Consider the following 18,544-nt stretch of genomic DNA (forward strand, 5'->3'; position numbering starts at 1 on the left):
AATAATTATCTATTATATTAGGATTCAGGGATGGCTTTTTCAACAAAGGCCTCACAACTGCCTCCTTTAAGCAAGTTGGGATGCTGCCTTGTTGGAGGGAGGCACTAACTAACCCCTTCACACACTCAGCCAGTCCCCCTCTGGGCTGTTTGATACCACAAGAAGAACAAGGGACTAACACACATGTGGTGGCTCTCAGTTCTCCAAGGATCCAGTCCATATCATCAGGCTGCACAAAATGAAAAGTATCCATTAACACTGGTCAAACAGGTGCTAAGGTTACATCCACTGGCACTATATCAACTACAGCATCCAAACTGAAGTGGATCTGAGTGATTTTAACTGCAAATTCTTCACAATCGGCTGCTAAGTGGTCTGCATTTTCTACTTGAGGGTGTGTGTGCAAGAGATACCTGACCACTCGCAACAGCTCTGCTAGTCAGCTTCCTGCAGATGCAATGCTGACAACAAAAAATGATTTCTTGTGCATGGCACATCACCATGAAGAGTGGAGCTACAACCAAGCCCTCATGAACCTGGCTAAAACCTCCTTCACCTTGGCTGGTGGTAAGGCATGATGGAAATGGTAGTTCATCAGAACCTGGAGGGCTGTAGGTTCCCCACCCCTGCCATACAGGAATCTGGCCAATATTAGAGATTAGAGATTTAGAGACTAGAGTTTAGAGACTAACATAATTATAAATTGAAGACAAGTATCCACCCAAAAGGAAGGTATTTTTACCATACATCAAAGGAGTCACAGACAGAATAGGAAAAGTGGTGAGGAAGCACAACCTTCAAATGGTTTACAAACTGACGAAGAAAATCCTGCACTCAGCCAAGGACCAGAGAGACCCTCTCGCAGCCACAGGAATTTACTGCATACCATGCATCTGCGGACAAGTCTACATAGGGACCACCAAACGCAGTGTGCAAACAAGAATCAAGGAACACGAGAGACACTGCAGACTGGGCCAGCCAGAAAAATCAGCAGTGGCAGAACATGCCACAAACCATCCTGAGGATAAAATACTATTTGAAAACACTGAAGTTCTGGATCATGCCAACCACTACCATGTCAGGATGCACAGGGAAGCCATTGAAATCCACAAACACCTGGACAATTTCAACAGAAAAGAGGAAACCCTTAAAGTAAACAAGGTTTGGCTACCAGTCCTGAAAGATAGCAAGACAAAGACTCCACAAATGCAAATGAGAAATCTCCCAGCAGACAATGAGCACTATCAAGCAGACAACAAACCTCTTTTGCAGACCCTCCACCCTGAGGCCTGCCATTAGCAACAAAAACAATATACATGCAAATCATTCCTGCCTTTCCAGGTCACACATTATATATACCCAAGTCTTTTCCAGGCAAACGTTCTCTGAAGATGCCAGCTACAGATGCTGTCGAAACATCAGGAAGAAACTTCTGGAACATAGCCACATAACCCGAAAAACCCACAAAAAGCTAATTTCTGTATCTATCATAACTCATATCATGTAAGTCATATAGTGCCAGGTGAACAAGCAAGTGTATTTCCCCTGGAGAATTTGCAACTTCAGCATGCCATTTTCTGAGGTTTGGACACCTCAGCTTGCTTGGGGACTTTGCCAAGGTAAGCCGGCAAGTACTTAATAGAAACCACTCAGGAATCCATTTTAAAGTCCATTCCTTTAACCAGAGGAAACATAAAAGCAGAATCATTTGAATGAAAGCGTACAATATCTGCTAAGATAAGGGGAAAGTACTGATGAGGAAGCAAATGCATACAATGATAGATACTTGAAATTGTCAAATGAATTAATATTTTTCTTTAATCTTGGATTCTCCCAGTCATACCACTCACACAACTTGGTCTTGACTAAACTTTGCATAGAAATTCAAGGTAGTAGCAACAATATATATCAATATGGTTAAGCACATTTCACAAATGTAATCAGTATCCAAAAAACCTCTGAAAACTTATCAAATAATTAAAGCATTCTATTGAGAATAAATCTGTCAGGTTCTCTTACTTAGAGAAGTTTTGTGCCAGATGTTTGAACAGAAAAAAAAGTTTAGAATAGGCTTTACACTTCCTCTGAAACTAAGAGATCTAAAATTTACTGAATGGTATGTCTGTAATTTTAACTAGTAATACTATTCAAACAAATCAGGTAAGAATTCTTAGAAGCCAAGATGACTAAACTAAGGCTGTTATATTTTGGCCAATTCAAAAGGTAGGACTCACTAGAAAAGATAATAATGCTTAGCAAATTAGAAATCAGTAGATGCAGACGCATCTTTATCAATGACTTGGATGACAGAATTGGGGGTATACTTATCAAATTTGCAGATGACACAAAATTAGGAGGAGTAACTAATACCCCTGAGGACAGGATCAAACTTCAGAATGATCCTAATGGATTAGAAAGCTGGGCCAAAGCTAACAAAATGAATTTCAACACAGAGAAATGTAAGGTACTGCACTTAGGGTGGAAAAATGAAATGAACAGATATAGGATGGGTGACACCTGGCTGAATGAAACTACGTGTGAAAGGGATCTGTGAGTCCAAGTAGACCACAAATGGAACATGAGTCAACAGTGCGATGTGGCAGCTAACAAGGCCAATGTGATTTTAGACTGCATCAATAGAAGTATAGTCTCTAGATCAAGGGAAGTAATAGTCCCACTCTATTCTGCTCTAGTCAGGCCCCACCTGGAATACTGTATCCTGTTCTGGGCACCACAATTTAAAAAAGATGTTGAGAAACTGGAACATGTCCAAAGGAGGGTGACCAAAATGGTGAAGGGTCTGGAAACCATGTCCTATGAGGAACGACTTAGGGAGCTGGGGATGTTTAGCCTGGAGAAGAGAAGGTTAAGAGGTGATATGATAGCCCTGTTTAAATACTGATGATGATGATGATGATGATGATGATGATGATGATGATGAACCTTTATTTATGAAGCGCTGTAAATTTACACAGCGCTGTACATGCAATCTTTTTAGTTAGACGGATCTCTGCCCTCGGGCTTACAATCTAAAAAGACATGACACAGAAGGAGAAGGGAGTGGTGGAGGGAAAGGGTAAGAGGTCCAGCAGTTCCTCTCTACCTCCAAGGCCTGGACCAAGGCAGATGGACTGGAGGGAGGGCTTGGCTTCATAATGGATGGTTAATACTTGAAGGGATGTCATATTGATGAGGGAGCAAGCTTGTTTTCTGCTGCTCCAGAGACTAGGACCTGGAGCAATGAATGCAAGCTCCAGGAAAAGAGATTCCATTAGGAGGAACATCCTGACAGTAAGGACTGTTCGACAGTGGAACAAACTCCCTCAGAGTGTAGTGGAATCTCCTTCATTGGAGGTCTTTAAGCAGAGGCTAGATGGCCATCTGTCGGGGATGCTTTGATTTAGATTTCCTGCATGGCAGGGGGTTGGACTGAATGGCTCTTGTGATCTCTTCCAACTGTATGATTCTATGATTCTATGAGATGGACAGACTCAATCAGAGATAATATGCTCCTGAGTCTGTAAAACTTGAGCAGGGCTGTTGAAGGACTCTCATTCATAGGCTTGCCATTTGTCAAAGTCGACTTGAAAGGAGCTAACAAAAACAACAACAACAGCAATGCTATTGGACAGCTGAAGAAGAAGAAAATAGCCAGAGGTGCATGTTGCTGGAGAGATATAAAGCTTCCATTATGGTCTCATTATATCTTTTTTATTAAGGGGTATGTGTAAAATGAGCCCTCACAATATTGTTTTCTCCTGGCATATCTTCCTTCTTTGGAAGTTTCCACTACAGAGTGTGAAAATGGGATTAATGCAACAAAGGATAATAGATAGGAAAGCTAGAGTAGGTCACTTCCTTGAGCCATACAGAGAGCTCCCATTGAATGGAGAAATCCAAGACTAATGTTCCTGCAATTGGAAACTAGCCACCCAGTCAAATGGAAGGAAAGAGATGGGTACCTGCATGTTCTAATTTCATTCTTATTTAACTTGATTTTTTTTCAAAATGTAAAGATGGCCCTGATGTACCAAATTCTAAGAAAAATATACATTACAATTAAATATTGCTAGTTCGAGGGGGATGTGTCTTGGAGAAAGTGGTTTATGACAGCACAGCAACAGAAGTAATGTCATAGACCCTGTCTGCATAGACCAAAATACTCTAGGTGCAGCCCAGAATATCCTGGCCCCAGAGCTATTGTGACCTCCTGCTTTTACGTGAGGCCCTCCATTCCGATCCAGAGTGGCTGTTCACATGTACATCCTGCTTTGCTTCCTAGCGGTTGTGCCACTGGTGAGTCATTCACTTCTGAGTTCAAAACAAGACACCTTGCATCAACCACATGCTTGGGGGGACTTTTTCTGACCCCAGAGTGATAGACTTTTGGCAGTGGCTGCAGCACTCAGCAGCACAGTGGAACATATTTTAAACAGCTGCTCAGTGTTGCAATGGAGGGCTCCAGAACTTCCAAGAGGATCCAGAGCAAAGAGGGAGGGGTTTTTTTTTAGTCTATATTAAGAAGGGTATACCCTGACTTTGGTGCTGAACAGGCCAGATGTCTTCCAGCCTGTTCATGCTAGACTTGGAGTTTGGGCTATGTGTGTCATCCAGGCACCCTGCTGATAGACAATTAATTATTTTGTTCGTGCATTTATATGCCCATAAAATTATCGCCCCCCCCCCAATGCCATCTTCAGCTGCTACACAGTTCATGAAAGATTCATATTTGTGTCTAAATGCAGATTACTTTAGCATCCTTAGCACACGATTTTGGGACAAAACTCATTCATGGAGTCACTATACATGTCACTATAGAGTCACTCTTTCTTCCACAACACCGGTATGTTCTTTAGTCCTTTTACTTATCTCTCTCTACTTCTTAATTATTATTTCTTTAATAATATTTTTTAAAAGGATTTTTGATCTTTTCCTCTCAGGAGCAGTCCTATTATTTTTATTTTTATTTTATTTTATTTTATTTTATTATATCCAGCCTTTCTACCAATATATAGTTATGAATTAAAATAGAATATATGAAAAATTAAAAACCTTAAAATTTACATTGCACAACATTCCCAGCTCTTATCAGTTTGCAAAGGCCTACTGGCACAAGAATGTCTTTATCTGCCACTGGAAGGACAGTAGGGATGCAGCCATCCTGGCCTCCCTAGGGAGGGAGTTCCAAAGCTTGGGAGCAGCCACTGAGAAGACCCTCTCTCTTGTTCCCACCAAATGCACCTGGGAAAGTAGTGGGTCAGAAAGAAGGGCCTCTCTTGATGATCTCAATACTCTGGTGGGCTCGTACAGGGAGATACAGTCCTTCAAAGAACCTGGAACTAATCTGTATATGCTTTATAGGTCAAAGCCAACACTTTGAATTGTGCTCGGAAATGGACTGGCAGCCAATGGAGCTGTTGCAACAAGGGAGTTGTATGCTCCCTGTAGCCAGCTCCATTTAACAGTCTGTCTGCAGGTCTTTGGACCAGCTGAAGTTTCTGAGCACTTTTCAAAGGCAGCCCTATGTAGAGCACATTATAGTAATCGAAACGGGAGGTAATCAAGGCATTGTACTACTATAACCAAGTCTGAGTTCTTCAAGAATGATGCACTTGGTGCACAAGTTTTAGCTGTGCAAAAGCACTCCTGGTAACTGCTGGGCTTCCAGACTCAGTGCTGAATCCAGAAGTATCCACAAACTACAAACCTGAATTCCCTACTAACAAGTCTGATGCTGTAATCTTTCTGATGGAAAACAGTTCACTGAACATTCAAGAGTATAAAATTAAACATAATTGCAGTATTACTGAACAATGAACAAATCTAAAAGATATCACTTCACAACAATATTGTCTTTGTATCTGAATAACTAGCTTTTATTCCTGATATAAATACCTTGCTAACCTCCAAACAATATGCATCAAGATAGTTAAAGTGGTGTCAAACTAGATTATTGAACCCTATTCACCCTTTTCTGTTCCTCTGAGAAGTAGTTCTTCTGCCCCTATTTATAGGTCTAGTGGAAGGGGTGGAGGGAAATAGTAAAAAAAAAAATGTTGGATGCATTGTTGTTGTTTTTTGCTTTCCCCCTCTTTTTATTGCTGTTAATTCAAGGAAAAATGTTGTATAAAATCCTATCTAGAAATATAAGTGACATTTCCAGTACATAACATTTCAAATATCAAAGTATATGGTAAACATACAATTAAGAGAAGGCAACATACCTCCTATTTACAGTACAGTATCTTACCCACCATTCTCAATTACCTGCCAGTTTACCTATTGGAGTTATGTTATGATTTTAAGATACTGTACTGTTGGAGGCATTTTTTTTCAAGTGTAGAGAAACCCTATGGTCTGATGAGAAGAATCCAAGACAGATCAGAATTTGTGCAAAATTCACATTTGATTGTTTTGCACAGAAAATAACATCTTCTGCAAGGAAGACAGAATTTTCCATGCAGAAATATTATTTTCTGAGAAGAAAATCTTATTTCCTAAACAGAAAATGATGGGTTTTTGCACAAAAACTTCATAAATCTTATAAACCAAATAGGCTTCAAATATTGTACAGTGCACCATTTTTTAAAGTGGAAATCCATTCCGGACACCCCCCACACACACACACACGTAAAAAAAGCACGTATGCTTGAGCCCCATTGAAAGTAATGGGGCTTGTGCATGTGGCGGTGGCACACACCCCATTAATCTAAATCACAGGCACACATCTAAATGGGATGTGCCACTCGGTGTGCCCTGTGTGCTGCTGTGTGGCTTTCAACGAATGCTGGAAGCTCCATATAGTGTGTCCCCGTATGACGCGGGCACACTGTAGTTTTCTTTCTTGCATTAGGAAGAATATGACTAAAATTATTTTTTGCTTTCTTTAAGGAGAAAACTAGTAAGAAATTGCATCCCTGTCTAGTAATTTACAATTACTAGCTTTCTCTGACTAAAGCGAGAAGTGGAAGGAACAACTAATATTCTTTCTGCTGGTTGTAGTTGTTGTTGTAGTTGTTATTACTATTTGCCATCCAGCATAGACATCACTAGGGGATATGGGGAGTGCAGACCATACCAGGTGACACCTCAGAGGGGGTGACACATGGTCGGCCCTCTGCCTGCTGCAGGGGTGCAGTGCTGCTGCCATCTGGCATCCCCTTCCAGGTCTAGTTGCTGGACAGCCAGGAAAAAAGAGATGCTGCCAGCAGTGGCACCATAGACTCCTCCAGAAAGAAGGAGTGGGAGGGGACAGAAGATACATAGCCCTTTTAGCTTCTCTGTTGTTGTGGCCCTCTTGGCTGAAGGATCCAAGGCAGGAGAGAAACAGATGTGGGTACACAACCCATTGCTTCACTTGCCTGCCCACCTGCCTTCTGCCAGCATCCCCTTTCCAGTCTTGGTGAGTGGCAGGCAGACCATTAGATGAGCAAAGCAATGGGGAGAGGAGGGCGGGCAAGATAGGCCACAACCATCACCCAACAGACCTTTCTGAGTTTGGCCAGGCAGTGGATGGGCAGTTGCTGGGGCAGGTGATTAAGGCAGCAGGAGGGGAAGGAGGGAGAGGCACCTGCCACTGCCACCCAGCAGCCCATTCCGGTAAACTGCACCAGCCCTAGTAATGCCATTACCATCAAGTCAGATTTAACTTGTTGTGACTCTGTGAATGAAAGAACTCCAAGAGCTTCAATCATCAACTGCACTGCTCAAGTTTTGCTAACTCTGGGTTGGCTATGTACAGCTTTACAATGTACTGTTTCCACACCCAGCTCTTAATAAATCTGGTAACAGCATAGGATACAGTGACACCAACAGTTTGTAATATAAATGGCAGGAATAGTACCTCATTCTTTCCTTGGAGGTGAACATTACAGTCATGTATGTGATTTACCTTTTCATCCCATGCTATCCTGCTCTTTCCCATACAGGGTAACATGTTGCAGCTAAACAATTAGGTCTCCAGTGCTTTATACCTCTCATCCAATCAATCTCTCTCATGTGATTCTTTATGAAAACTTCTGTTACAACAAACTATAACATAGTTTACATCATAAAAGACAAAAAGCAGATAATGTATGTTATTTTGTTGTGATGTTCCTAGGACATGATAGAAATATTATTCCATCAAATTATCCTCCCCTCTCCAACCTTTATTTCCTTCATAAATGAAACATAATTACAATTGTGAGTTTATTGGGAGGGAATAGCTTCTTAAAATAACAAGGTAAAAATATAAACACAGGCGAAAGAATACATCTGCTGTTTTTTCTCCCATGTGTTATCAAATTTCTGATCATTTTCAAGCACTGCCAAAAACAAACATTGGGAAGACAAAAGGCCATTTTGAATATTATCAACCCTAGAAGCATCTTGGTCTTGTTAAATTCTGTTTGATCTGCCAAATATATATTTTAAAAAAAAACCAAAACAGTGCATGGTTCTGGATAATGCCAATAAGAAACAGATTTTTCTAAATCTCTTGATCACATGTGTTGCTGCATAGTAGCATATTTACCAAGGTTTTTTTTTAAAATAGTTGCTTTAATTCAGTCTTGTTATTTGCTGTCCAACTTGAAATAATGAGACCAGACACATATGTGGGTTGTAAAATTGGGCCACTTTATTTAATTAATTAACCTATTTAACTGTTTACTTGAAAACCTGCAAACTTGAAGGGAGCAGCTGAGGCAGATGGTCTATTCCTCAGACCACCTCCTCAGTGTACCCTGGGCAAAACACTTGAGCTCCATGGATAATGTATGACTGGGTTGCTCCCCAGCCATCTTGCATCTGGAACACCAACCTGAGATTTCCTCAGTCAACACACAGGACTTGACTGAGGGTTATATCTCAGGTCAGCCCTAAGGAAGGTCTCTTTCCCTCTCCACTTAGTCACAAGACCTAAGAAGAAAGCTTAAGAGGCCTAACCTTCACCTCAAGTGGATGCCATAGGTGTTCACCTGACTTCTAATTCTACCCCCATTAATAGAAGTGACTGCCTATTGAAGTCCACACCTGAGCCAATTTCCAGTTCTCCAAATGACAGTGTAAGATAGGCCAAATAATAATAATAATAATAAATCTCTTGGAAAGGGGAGAAAATTCCTACCTGACCCTTAATGCAAACAACAAAGCCACACTGATGTTGAGGTGGCAGGGTGGGACAACACAGCAAAAGAGGGCTGGTATGGCTGGTGCAGGCTTAAATAGCCATTAGCCCCACCCAGACCCCATCGTGATGCGATGCAAAAGTGTAACGTCTGATTGGTTTGCTGGTCTCTATTCAAGAGGGCAGCAAACGCCATCCCCAGCCATGGTTTGACCTGGTGGACATGGATTTTTCTAAATTATTGTCACAAGACAAAACTAGAATTGTTAGCCTTAGTGGTATGGTATAGGGCTGAGTCCAGTTTAGGTTGTTACAGGGCTTGCATGACTAGGGTTCTCTCAAGAAACTGGGGATACAGGAAACAAGTATCAAGACCAGATCAAGGATGGTTGAACATGCCTCACTCTCAGGTGACAGAATCTCACAGTGATTTTGCACCCATAGATTACACATCTTGATCTTGAACAAGAGCTCATCAGATGACAGTCAGGTTATGTCATCATTGGGTCCAGGCTGCATGTCATGCCAACTGTTAATGATAAAACAATTGTTATTAATAAAGTTGGGGCTTTTTAAAACATCCAGCTGGATCTTGTGTATGTCTTGGCTCTCTCAGCTCCTTTTACAACTTTTCAGTTTATTTCAACATAATCTTATCTCTCTTGTTTATTTAAGCAGAATCTTCTCCTAGACAACATAATCCATCTTGGATCTTTCTTCTTATTATTTTTTTTACTAGCCCCCTGATTTTCAGATCGGATGGCCTTTTGCACTAGAAAGTTTGCTTTCACATTTTGAGAGAAATTTGCAACATTAGATAATACACTTGGGAACTGTCTTTCATTTTAAATGAAATTGTTAGCCACCTTGGGTACCATATTGAGAGAAATGCGAATAGAAATACCAGTGGTTACCCGGGATACGAATGCGCCGCCTACAAAATTCCGGGGACGCAAAAAATCCATTGAAAAAAACTGTTCCGGGTTACGACCGGTTTTTTTTCGGGGGTTTACGAAAAAACTTTTGGTGCTTTTCTGCGCTATTTCACACGAAATGCGGCCTTTTCCCCATTAGCGCCTATGGGTTGTTTTCGGCTTGCGAAGTATTCGGGTTACGGGAACTCGCGGCGGAACGAATTAAATTCGTAACCCGGGGTACCACTGTCAAATGAACTCAGAGATGATTGATTTGATTGAGATATTCAATTCAAACATGTATAGGCAGGTTGGGGCATGTGAAATCTGATGAAACCAAAGCAATTGTGGAAGGATGAGGCAACAGGCAGAAAGTAAATCAAATAAGAGAAGGTATAGAAGACTGTGGAGTGTGCACACACATAAGGAGGTACACCTTTTATAAATACCAAGAGAGCATCTGGCATACATTTCTGCAATTCTCTCTCTTTCCAGCCAGGTCAATTTCTTGTATTGCCGCTGCTATAACGCAACAACTCAGGCCCATACTGTCCTCTTAAGATGCCAGGATCGTTCACTAAAAAGTTGCATGTACAGCGCTGTGTAAATTTACGCGCTTCATAATAAAGGTTAATAATTAATAATGTGTCATTTTAAACAGCATACCTCCAAAGTGACCAAAGGCTGTTACGACAGCCAAAATAAGCTGTTCGCGTCCACGTGGCTGTATGGTGTTTCAATGAGCATGCATCCCTAAGAATCCAGCGTCGCACCCAAGCCCACACTCCAGCTCTAAGGACTGGGCGTTTGGCTTTTTGTGCGACTTCCTGGCTCTCGGACGCATGCATCATTGAACACCATACTCCAACTGTGACCGAGGCCGCTTTCCTGTCTGTAACAGGCCAAAGCAGCTTTATTTTGGCCTGTCTGTATGGAGCCTCAGTAAGGCAAGGCACTGGGGATTCATGCTCTATTTTATGACCACATTATGCAAGACAGGCAAAGACTTACAAAAATATTGATTTTTCACATTAATAACCCCAAACCAAGTGGACCTAATTCATTTACTACAAACATTTAACATTTGTAGTCATTCTGTAAAATGGATATGGGATGTAAGTGTGACATTTCTATTTATCAACTACTGTTAATGCATATTTTGTTTCTAAATGTGCTACAATTACTATTCAAAATTTATTTTAGAAAGGATGATATCGTTTAGTACTGCACCAATCAAAAGTGAAATGTTCATAATATCTGCCGTGCCTGTGATGATACTGTCATAGAAAAGGTGCACATGTTAACACTTTTCGAAGGAACTAATGCTAGGTCAAGATGTCTGGAATGCATTCCTCCCTCTAGGCTTCCTCCACTCAGAAACATCTGCCTTGATTTCCTGTGCTCCTTTTGTCTTTTTAAAAATGTATCCGAAGTCCACTCCTTCATAAGCTGTCTCCATTTCAAAATCACAGATGGCAACACTTTGTTTCAGTAATATACATATGATACTGTCTTCAGCCTTGCATATTATTGCCCTTGGGGGACAGGAACTTCCATATTATCAGGATACTGATATTCAATACACAAAATTGTTTCAGTAGCTTTGACAAAAGGGGACCTAAGATGACTGTGCTTCTTCCATAACTGTTTCTTCTATTTATTTCAACTCTTCTCACTATAAGAGGGATATCAGTTCTAAAAAAAACCAGGTAGAAATTGATTATGACTCAGCTCCCTAAACTATCTGATGTGATAGATTACCAAGTTTTTCCCCACTTGCCAGTGACAAGCACCATATTTATCTTCTCTGGCTACAAGTGGTGCTTTTTTTTTCTTTCCTGAAAACTCAGCATGTGGTCATTACTTTTGCTTTCTTAATATTCAACTGCAATCTACCTTTGCACTTTCTTCCTTGATTATCTTCAGCAGTAGATTCAAGTTTTTGCTCTTTTATGCTTTTCAACAGGAATAAAAGACCTCACTTGAAATTCAGGCCCTGTTAGAGCCAATGGGTCACTCAGAACTCTTACAAGTGCTCCCATTCCAGACCTATTTCATTGTCACAACAACAACTGCTACTGAACTGAGTGTCAAGAGGTCTCTGGTGGGAAAATGGGAATGAAGAGGAATGTCCTACAACAGAACATCACATGGAGAAAGAGGAGAAAAGGACTCATCAGAGGACTGGATTATACCTGTTTTTTTAGAGCAGGGGTGTGGAAATGTGTGATCCTCCAGATTTGCTCTGCTGGCTATGGCTGATGAAAGTTGTATTCCAATAACATCTGAAGGGTTTCATAGGGGCTCAACAGACTGCCCCAAAAGGGTGGGCTGGAGCCACCTGTTTTTACTGCTGACAGAGGCTGTACCAACCAAACACTGCAGTCTCTGTCAACCTTTGAACCTGCTGAAAGCGGATTCTTTTTAGTCTGTGCAGCGGGAACCATGAGTGTGCCAATGGCGCACTTGCATGCAGCAATGACACACACGCAGCTCTGTGATGTTTAGACGCACTTGCGTCATCATGGCGGCCCCCATGTGGACAGGGCCACCACGCGGTAGGACTCAGGAGCATGCGGTTGCTCCACAGTCCCGAGCCCTAAAATCAGCCCCAGACCACCACTTTCTGGCAGTCTGTACCGGGCCATAATCCCCACTCAGATTCTTAGCTCTCTAGGCATTCAATGGCATAGAATGATAAACTTACAAGAATTTACTGGTGTAGTTTCAACAGAATATTTGAATCATAAACAGAATATTTGCATGCCACTTTTAAAAAATTGCTCCTATTTATTTGCTTTATTTGCTCACAGTTATTGTGGGTACTTTTTTCTTTATACAAAGAACAGTTATCCAATTCTCATCAACAATATTGTCAAGTACTTGATAAGAGGAGGCATGATGTCCTCAAAGTAGAGGTTTGTGCATACTCACTTTATGTGGTCAAAGTAACACGTGACAAAGGAGTTATGCTGGAGCGATATCACTCCTTTAACTTGTTTTAAGGGAGAAAAAACACACAGATGTGTCCTGTTTGTGCCCAGGTGGAACATTCATATCATATGTCATGCTGTAGAGCACCATGCCCTTTCCAAGTATGTTATCTCATTGCTGTTAAGAATATTCACATGCAGTATTTATTATAAATATTACTTATATTCATATATCAACTTTTTTCAATTGTTGAGAAAGGTTAGGCTGAGAGAAAATAAGTTGCTCACAGTCTGTTAGCAGGGTTGGCATTCATGGCTTCAATATACTCAATTTCTTAATATGTGGGAACAAATTTGCACTTTCCAAGTAGTGTTTTATGGTGTTGCTCAAATTAATATTGAAGAAAAAAATGGCTTCCCATATATATGAAACAATATAAAAGATCAATTCATTCATTCATTTAAGAAAGGATGGCATAGCAAATTAGTCATTAACTCATCTCCTCATTCAATTTATTTATTTTAGCTCTCAGTTTTTGTGGTATCTTACTTTTTTACCAGACCAGTTACCAACTTTTTATGCATAGTGTACATAATCCAGTATGATAAGAACACCTTTATTAAGAAAATTTCCAGTGTGTCCAACATGCTTGCTATGAAATTTAAAATAAAAGTGAGTACACAAAGTGTATGATACATAATCGTTTCATAAACAGGGATAGATATACCACAGGCAGTAAACTAGTAGCCTTGTGTTCTATGGCATATACACCATCTAGTGGTGGAATATGATTGTAAAACTAATCATTTCACTCTCTATTGAATATTGGTGATCAAATTTTACTTATTTTTTTATAACAGCTTTCCAAAATTCAAAAATTTCATCTTAAATTGGATGGAAATTACTTGTGAGTTCAAATTTTAAATAAGGTGGGGGAAATGGATGGATTCAACTGTTTTTAACTTTAGGTGTTTCAGAAAAACTACATATGCTTAAAAGGATTCTTTTCTTGAATAGTAGACTAATACACTGTACCATATTCTGCAAATTGCCCTTAAAAATCTCACCCAGTTTAAAGACAGTGGAAGAGAAAACTAAGTTCAAGAGTCACAAGCCTTACACTTCTTTGTTGTTGCTGCTGTGTGTCTTCAAGTCATTTCTGACCTATGGCAAACCAAAGGCACACCTATCTCATGGTTTTCTTGGCAGAATTTGTTCAGAGAGAATTTGCCCTTGCCTTCCTCTGAGGCTGAGAGAGTGTGACTTACTCAAGGTCACCCAGTGGATTTCCATGGCTAAGTGGAGATGTGAACCCCAGTCTCCCAGTGTCCTAATCCACCTGGCTCTTCTTAGACATCTTTACAAATACACAAATAATTCAGAAGTTTGGATATTATTATTATTATTATTATTATTATTATTATTAACCTTTATTTATGAAGCACTGTAAATTTACACAGCGCTGTACATGCAATCTTTTTAGTTAGATGGTTCCCTGCCCTCAGGCTTACAATCTAAAAAGACATGACACAGAAGGAGAAGGGAGTGGTGGAGGGAAAGGGTAAGAGGTCCAGCAGTTCCTCTCTACCTCCGAGGCCTGGACCAAGGCAGATGGACTGAAGGGAGGGCTTGGCGTCAAAATGGAAGGTTAATCTTCATCCAGGGAAAATACATACTCTCAAGTAGAATAATACATATACGATACATAGCAATACAGGAAATGGTTCGATAAACAGGCAACAAAAGAACATCAGATAGTAAGCGACAATTATGCAATGCCTGGGAAGGCTTCTCTGAACATGATGGTTTTCAACTCCGTTTTGAAGCTAGTTAAAGAAATGATGGCTCTTGCTTGTGGGGGAAGAAGGTTCCAGGAGTGAGGGGCAGCAAGTGAAAAGGGGCGAATCCGGGATGGGGCAGAGGAAATCCTGGGCTGAGACAGGAACCCTTGACTACCAGAACGGAGGGCCCGAGTGGGAAGGTGAGGAGAAAGAAGGTTTTAAACAAAGGCTATAACAATTATTTATCAGTTGATAAAGAAATTTCTAAAACTTACGTGAAATTCCTTTAGAAAAAGGCCAGAGACTTAGGGATTTCTTATACTTGTCAGAAATTGCAAAACTTCAGGCCTTACATGAGAGACCTCATCTTCAGGTCTCATATAAAACAGAGATTCTTGAGAAACAAACATGGGCTTATTCTAGCATGTAACTCTTACTCTGGAGAAGGAAAGTCACAGTAGCAAGACGATGAATGATACATCCTATTATGACAATTTCAGATGTTTCACTTCTTAGAATTTAGGATTAAAATGCATAATTAATACAGATATTCCATATTTTCTCCAAGTTGGCATAAAATGTCTTCCTATATCATTTTCACCCTATATTTACCAAATCCTGCTTTCTTACTAGAGATGATGAAGTGGACCTGTCATCAAGTGGGGCAAGTTGTAGTTTCCTTTCCACCACAACTGTTCAAAGTTGTCATCCTGGTGTCATCACTTGGAAAACTCTTGTATAATTCAGAGCAGCTGCTGGAGGAGTGGCTGTACAACTGAAAGTGGATTAGCCACCTAGGGATGTAATTATTTACTAATTTTCCTCTTGAAGGAAACAAAAAGTAGCTTTAGAAATTTTTTTTCTCACATGAGAAAGTCTGTGAAAATTGTGCAGCTTTTGAAGACTATTATCAGTTTAATTCTGTGTGATTCACATGTGATCTGCATATAAAACAACATTTTCTGCACAGGAAACAGCCTTTTTCTGTGCAGAACAAATACATGCAAATCTTACATAGAATAAATTCCAAATTATATTCTTACTGATATAATCCTGCTCCAATTACATTAGATGTTGATTAATATACAGTATATGACAAACTCTTGTTAAAACAGGTAGCATTAGTAAATATATATGTTTGTATTTTTTTTATCCTGTCTAGATAGAGATTGGAACAGTGTTACCATTCATAACAAGGGAGATTTATTTACCTGCACCACTGCCAGAAGATATTGAAGAAGAAGCTTCCACACCCAAACTTATTGATGGCTCTTCACCCCATGAGCCAGGAGTTCTTGGCCCCCATACACATGAAGGTTTGTAATAGAAAACTGTGAGGCTTTATTGTGATTTTCCACATTATTGCCATAGATTTGGTGCTTCATCTAATTGTATTCATTATTTTTCTTTGGACTCATGGGGGGGGGATCTTTGTGTATTCTTTGCACTTTTTAAGCTCAGTTCTTACCTTAACTTAATAGTTACTAAATATAGATAATAGAACCACACTGTTAAAGTATCACATGGCTCTTACAAATACTTGCAACTCAAAAGATGCCATCTCTTAAAAATCTAAAACAATGATGATATAAGAATGAAGTTAAAACAACCAAAGTGAAAATTTTAGCATTTGCATATTACTAAGCACTGCTCTCCTCATCACTGAAAACAAAATTATCTGATTCTAGGGACAGTGCCTGCATTCTTGGTGATGGTGTCACCATTCTGGAATTCCCATCCTGGGAGATCCACTTCTTTTCTCACTTTTTGATGGATTGGGGAAACTTATTCATTCATGTGGCCAGAGTGAATGTCAGGAGAAACTGTAGAAAAGAACTATGGCCTTGGAAACGATAAGAGCTATCTTGGAAGAGTGATGATATATAAAATGAAAACAAGGGTGAGATTAGATTAAGGGCTCAGGATCTGTTCAGACTGCCCCTAAGGGGTGGCCTGCAGCTGTTCCTTTTAGAGCCAGATTGGGCTGCAGCAACTGCATGCTGTGGCCATGATCTGGCCTTTTCCACAGCACAAAAAGGAGCCGAAAAAAGCACCCTGGAAAGGGCACCATAGCCGCTGCACTGTGGCTTTAGGCTGCTCCTTTGGTGCTGTATCATCTAAACACAGTGTCAGAGGAGCATCATGATGCCACACGCCATGTGATGCAGTGCATGGCATCACACTGCCATGGGAACAGAGTCGGGGCATGTGTCATGTGCACGCCATGCCCTGACATCACCCCCAGGCTGGCCTTAATGGCCAGTCTGCACAGTCTATATCTCTCTTTCATTGGGTTCAGGGTGAAAGATGGGTTCTGGACAGGAAGGTTCTGGGCATCGTCTGGACAGTACAATATGAAGAGTAAGCATTCTGAGACTGAGATGGTGGTAGAATACAATAGCTGGGCTGAATGAGAATAGGCTTGTGATGGTCTCTGATCATCATAACTGAGTAAGCACATTTTTGAACAGTTTTCATCATAACTGAGTAAGCACACTTTTAGGGTGTGAGTAGTTGGCTGTGATTTTGGATGAGACTCTGAAATTCTACATGCAGTCCCATATTTTCTACATGCATTTTGCTTTTTATCAAAACAGAGTAGTAATGTGTAATAATAATATGTAATAATAGTTATAATGTGTGGGGGGAGCTTCTGGTTGCTGTAGGTTATTCTGAATGGAAAGAGGAATGGCAGGAAAATTGAAACAAGAGGAGGAAGGCACATTTTGTAGCTGCATTTCTTTCAAGTTTACCATATAATAAATAAATTGATGTTGTTTTCATGAAAAGCTACTTTAACTGGGAAGACTTCTCTGGTCCAGTATTTATTCCTGGATAGATTTCATGTGTGATTATGCACAACCAAGGCAGACATGTTTATCAGTATGTTTGATTCTATGATCTGGAAGAATAATTTTTCATTCCTTTCTGTTGTACCAAATGAGATCTCATTGTTTGGGACACTTGGTTTTTCCCTTGATTGGCAAAAGTCTTAATAAATCACCATGAAAATAAAAATTACCAGAACACTTTGAAAGTGAAGGAAGTGAAACTAACCAGTTTATCCTTCACACACAGAAGTAGGTTGCAGAGAACCTCCCCTTACTTTTCTACATGCACTGATGACAGCTGCTTTATGAGAATGAGGGCGATAAGAAAATGGGAGATAAGGGAAGAAATAGTGAGTGGGGACAGATAAGCACTCGAAAGGGAATGGGATAAATGAGGTGCTTTGTAACTGGAGCAAAAAGAGAAAGGAATGAAGTTAGTGTAACCATCTTTTTTTATCTATAGTTATTGCTGGAGATGGGAAGGACCAAATACCTATACCTCCCAATACATCCAATTCCACTAGTATAAGATATCGTGGAGTTATAACCAGTAATGCTACATATGATGGTTCTTTTCTGATCATTCTCAAAGGATCCTATATAAAACATCAGCAGCAATAACTATAGATGAAAAATGTTCCTACACTACATTTTCCACAAATACATGAGGCAGTTTTCCATTTTTCTTCTTTTCTTCCAAAATCATTTCCATATTCAATGTATAATGATATTAGTGTTAACTCCTATTGTAGTTCCTAAGGCAACATGAAAATGAAGAGTTCTTCCCAATTATATCTGCACACCTGTTACTTAAAAACCTTTCATAAATTAGATCCCTTTCTTACAGTCATTCAGCTGTAGTTTGATGTTTTCTTTAATAATCCACAGGTTTCAAACAATTTTAGCTCAAGGGATGATTGAAACCTTTCCTGATATCATTGTTCTGCATCAGAAATGCTAATTAAAAACAATTCT

General features: G+C 40.1%; 1 protein-coding gene across 1 annotated transcript in view; it reads left to right on the plus strand.

The window, feature by feature from the left end:
* The window catches only part of EPYC (epiphycan), a 29,137-nt gene that overhangs the window by 5,206 nt on the left and 5,387 nt on the right, over positions 1–18,544 (plus strand). The window contains exon 2 of the mRNA XM_042469452.1: positions 15,901–16,054. Coding sequence (XP_042325386.1) covers positions 15,901–16,054 — 154 coding nt within the window. The remainder of the gene's footprint in view (positions 1–15,900; positions 16,055–18,544) is intronic.

Source organism: Sceloporus undulatus, chromosome 5 (genome assembly GCF_019175285.1).
Source record: "Sceloporus undulatus isolate JIND9_A2432 ecotype Alabama chromosome 5, SceUnd_v1.1, whole genome shotgun sequence".
Lineage (NCBI taxonomy): Eukaryota > Metazoa > Chordata > Lepidosauria > Squamata > Phrynosomatidae > Sceloporus > Sceloporus undulatus.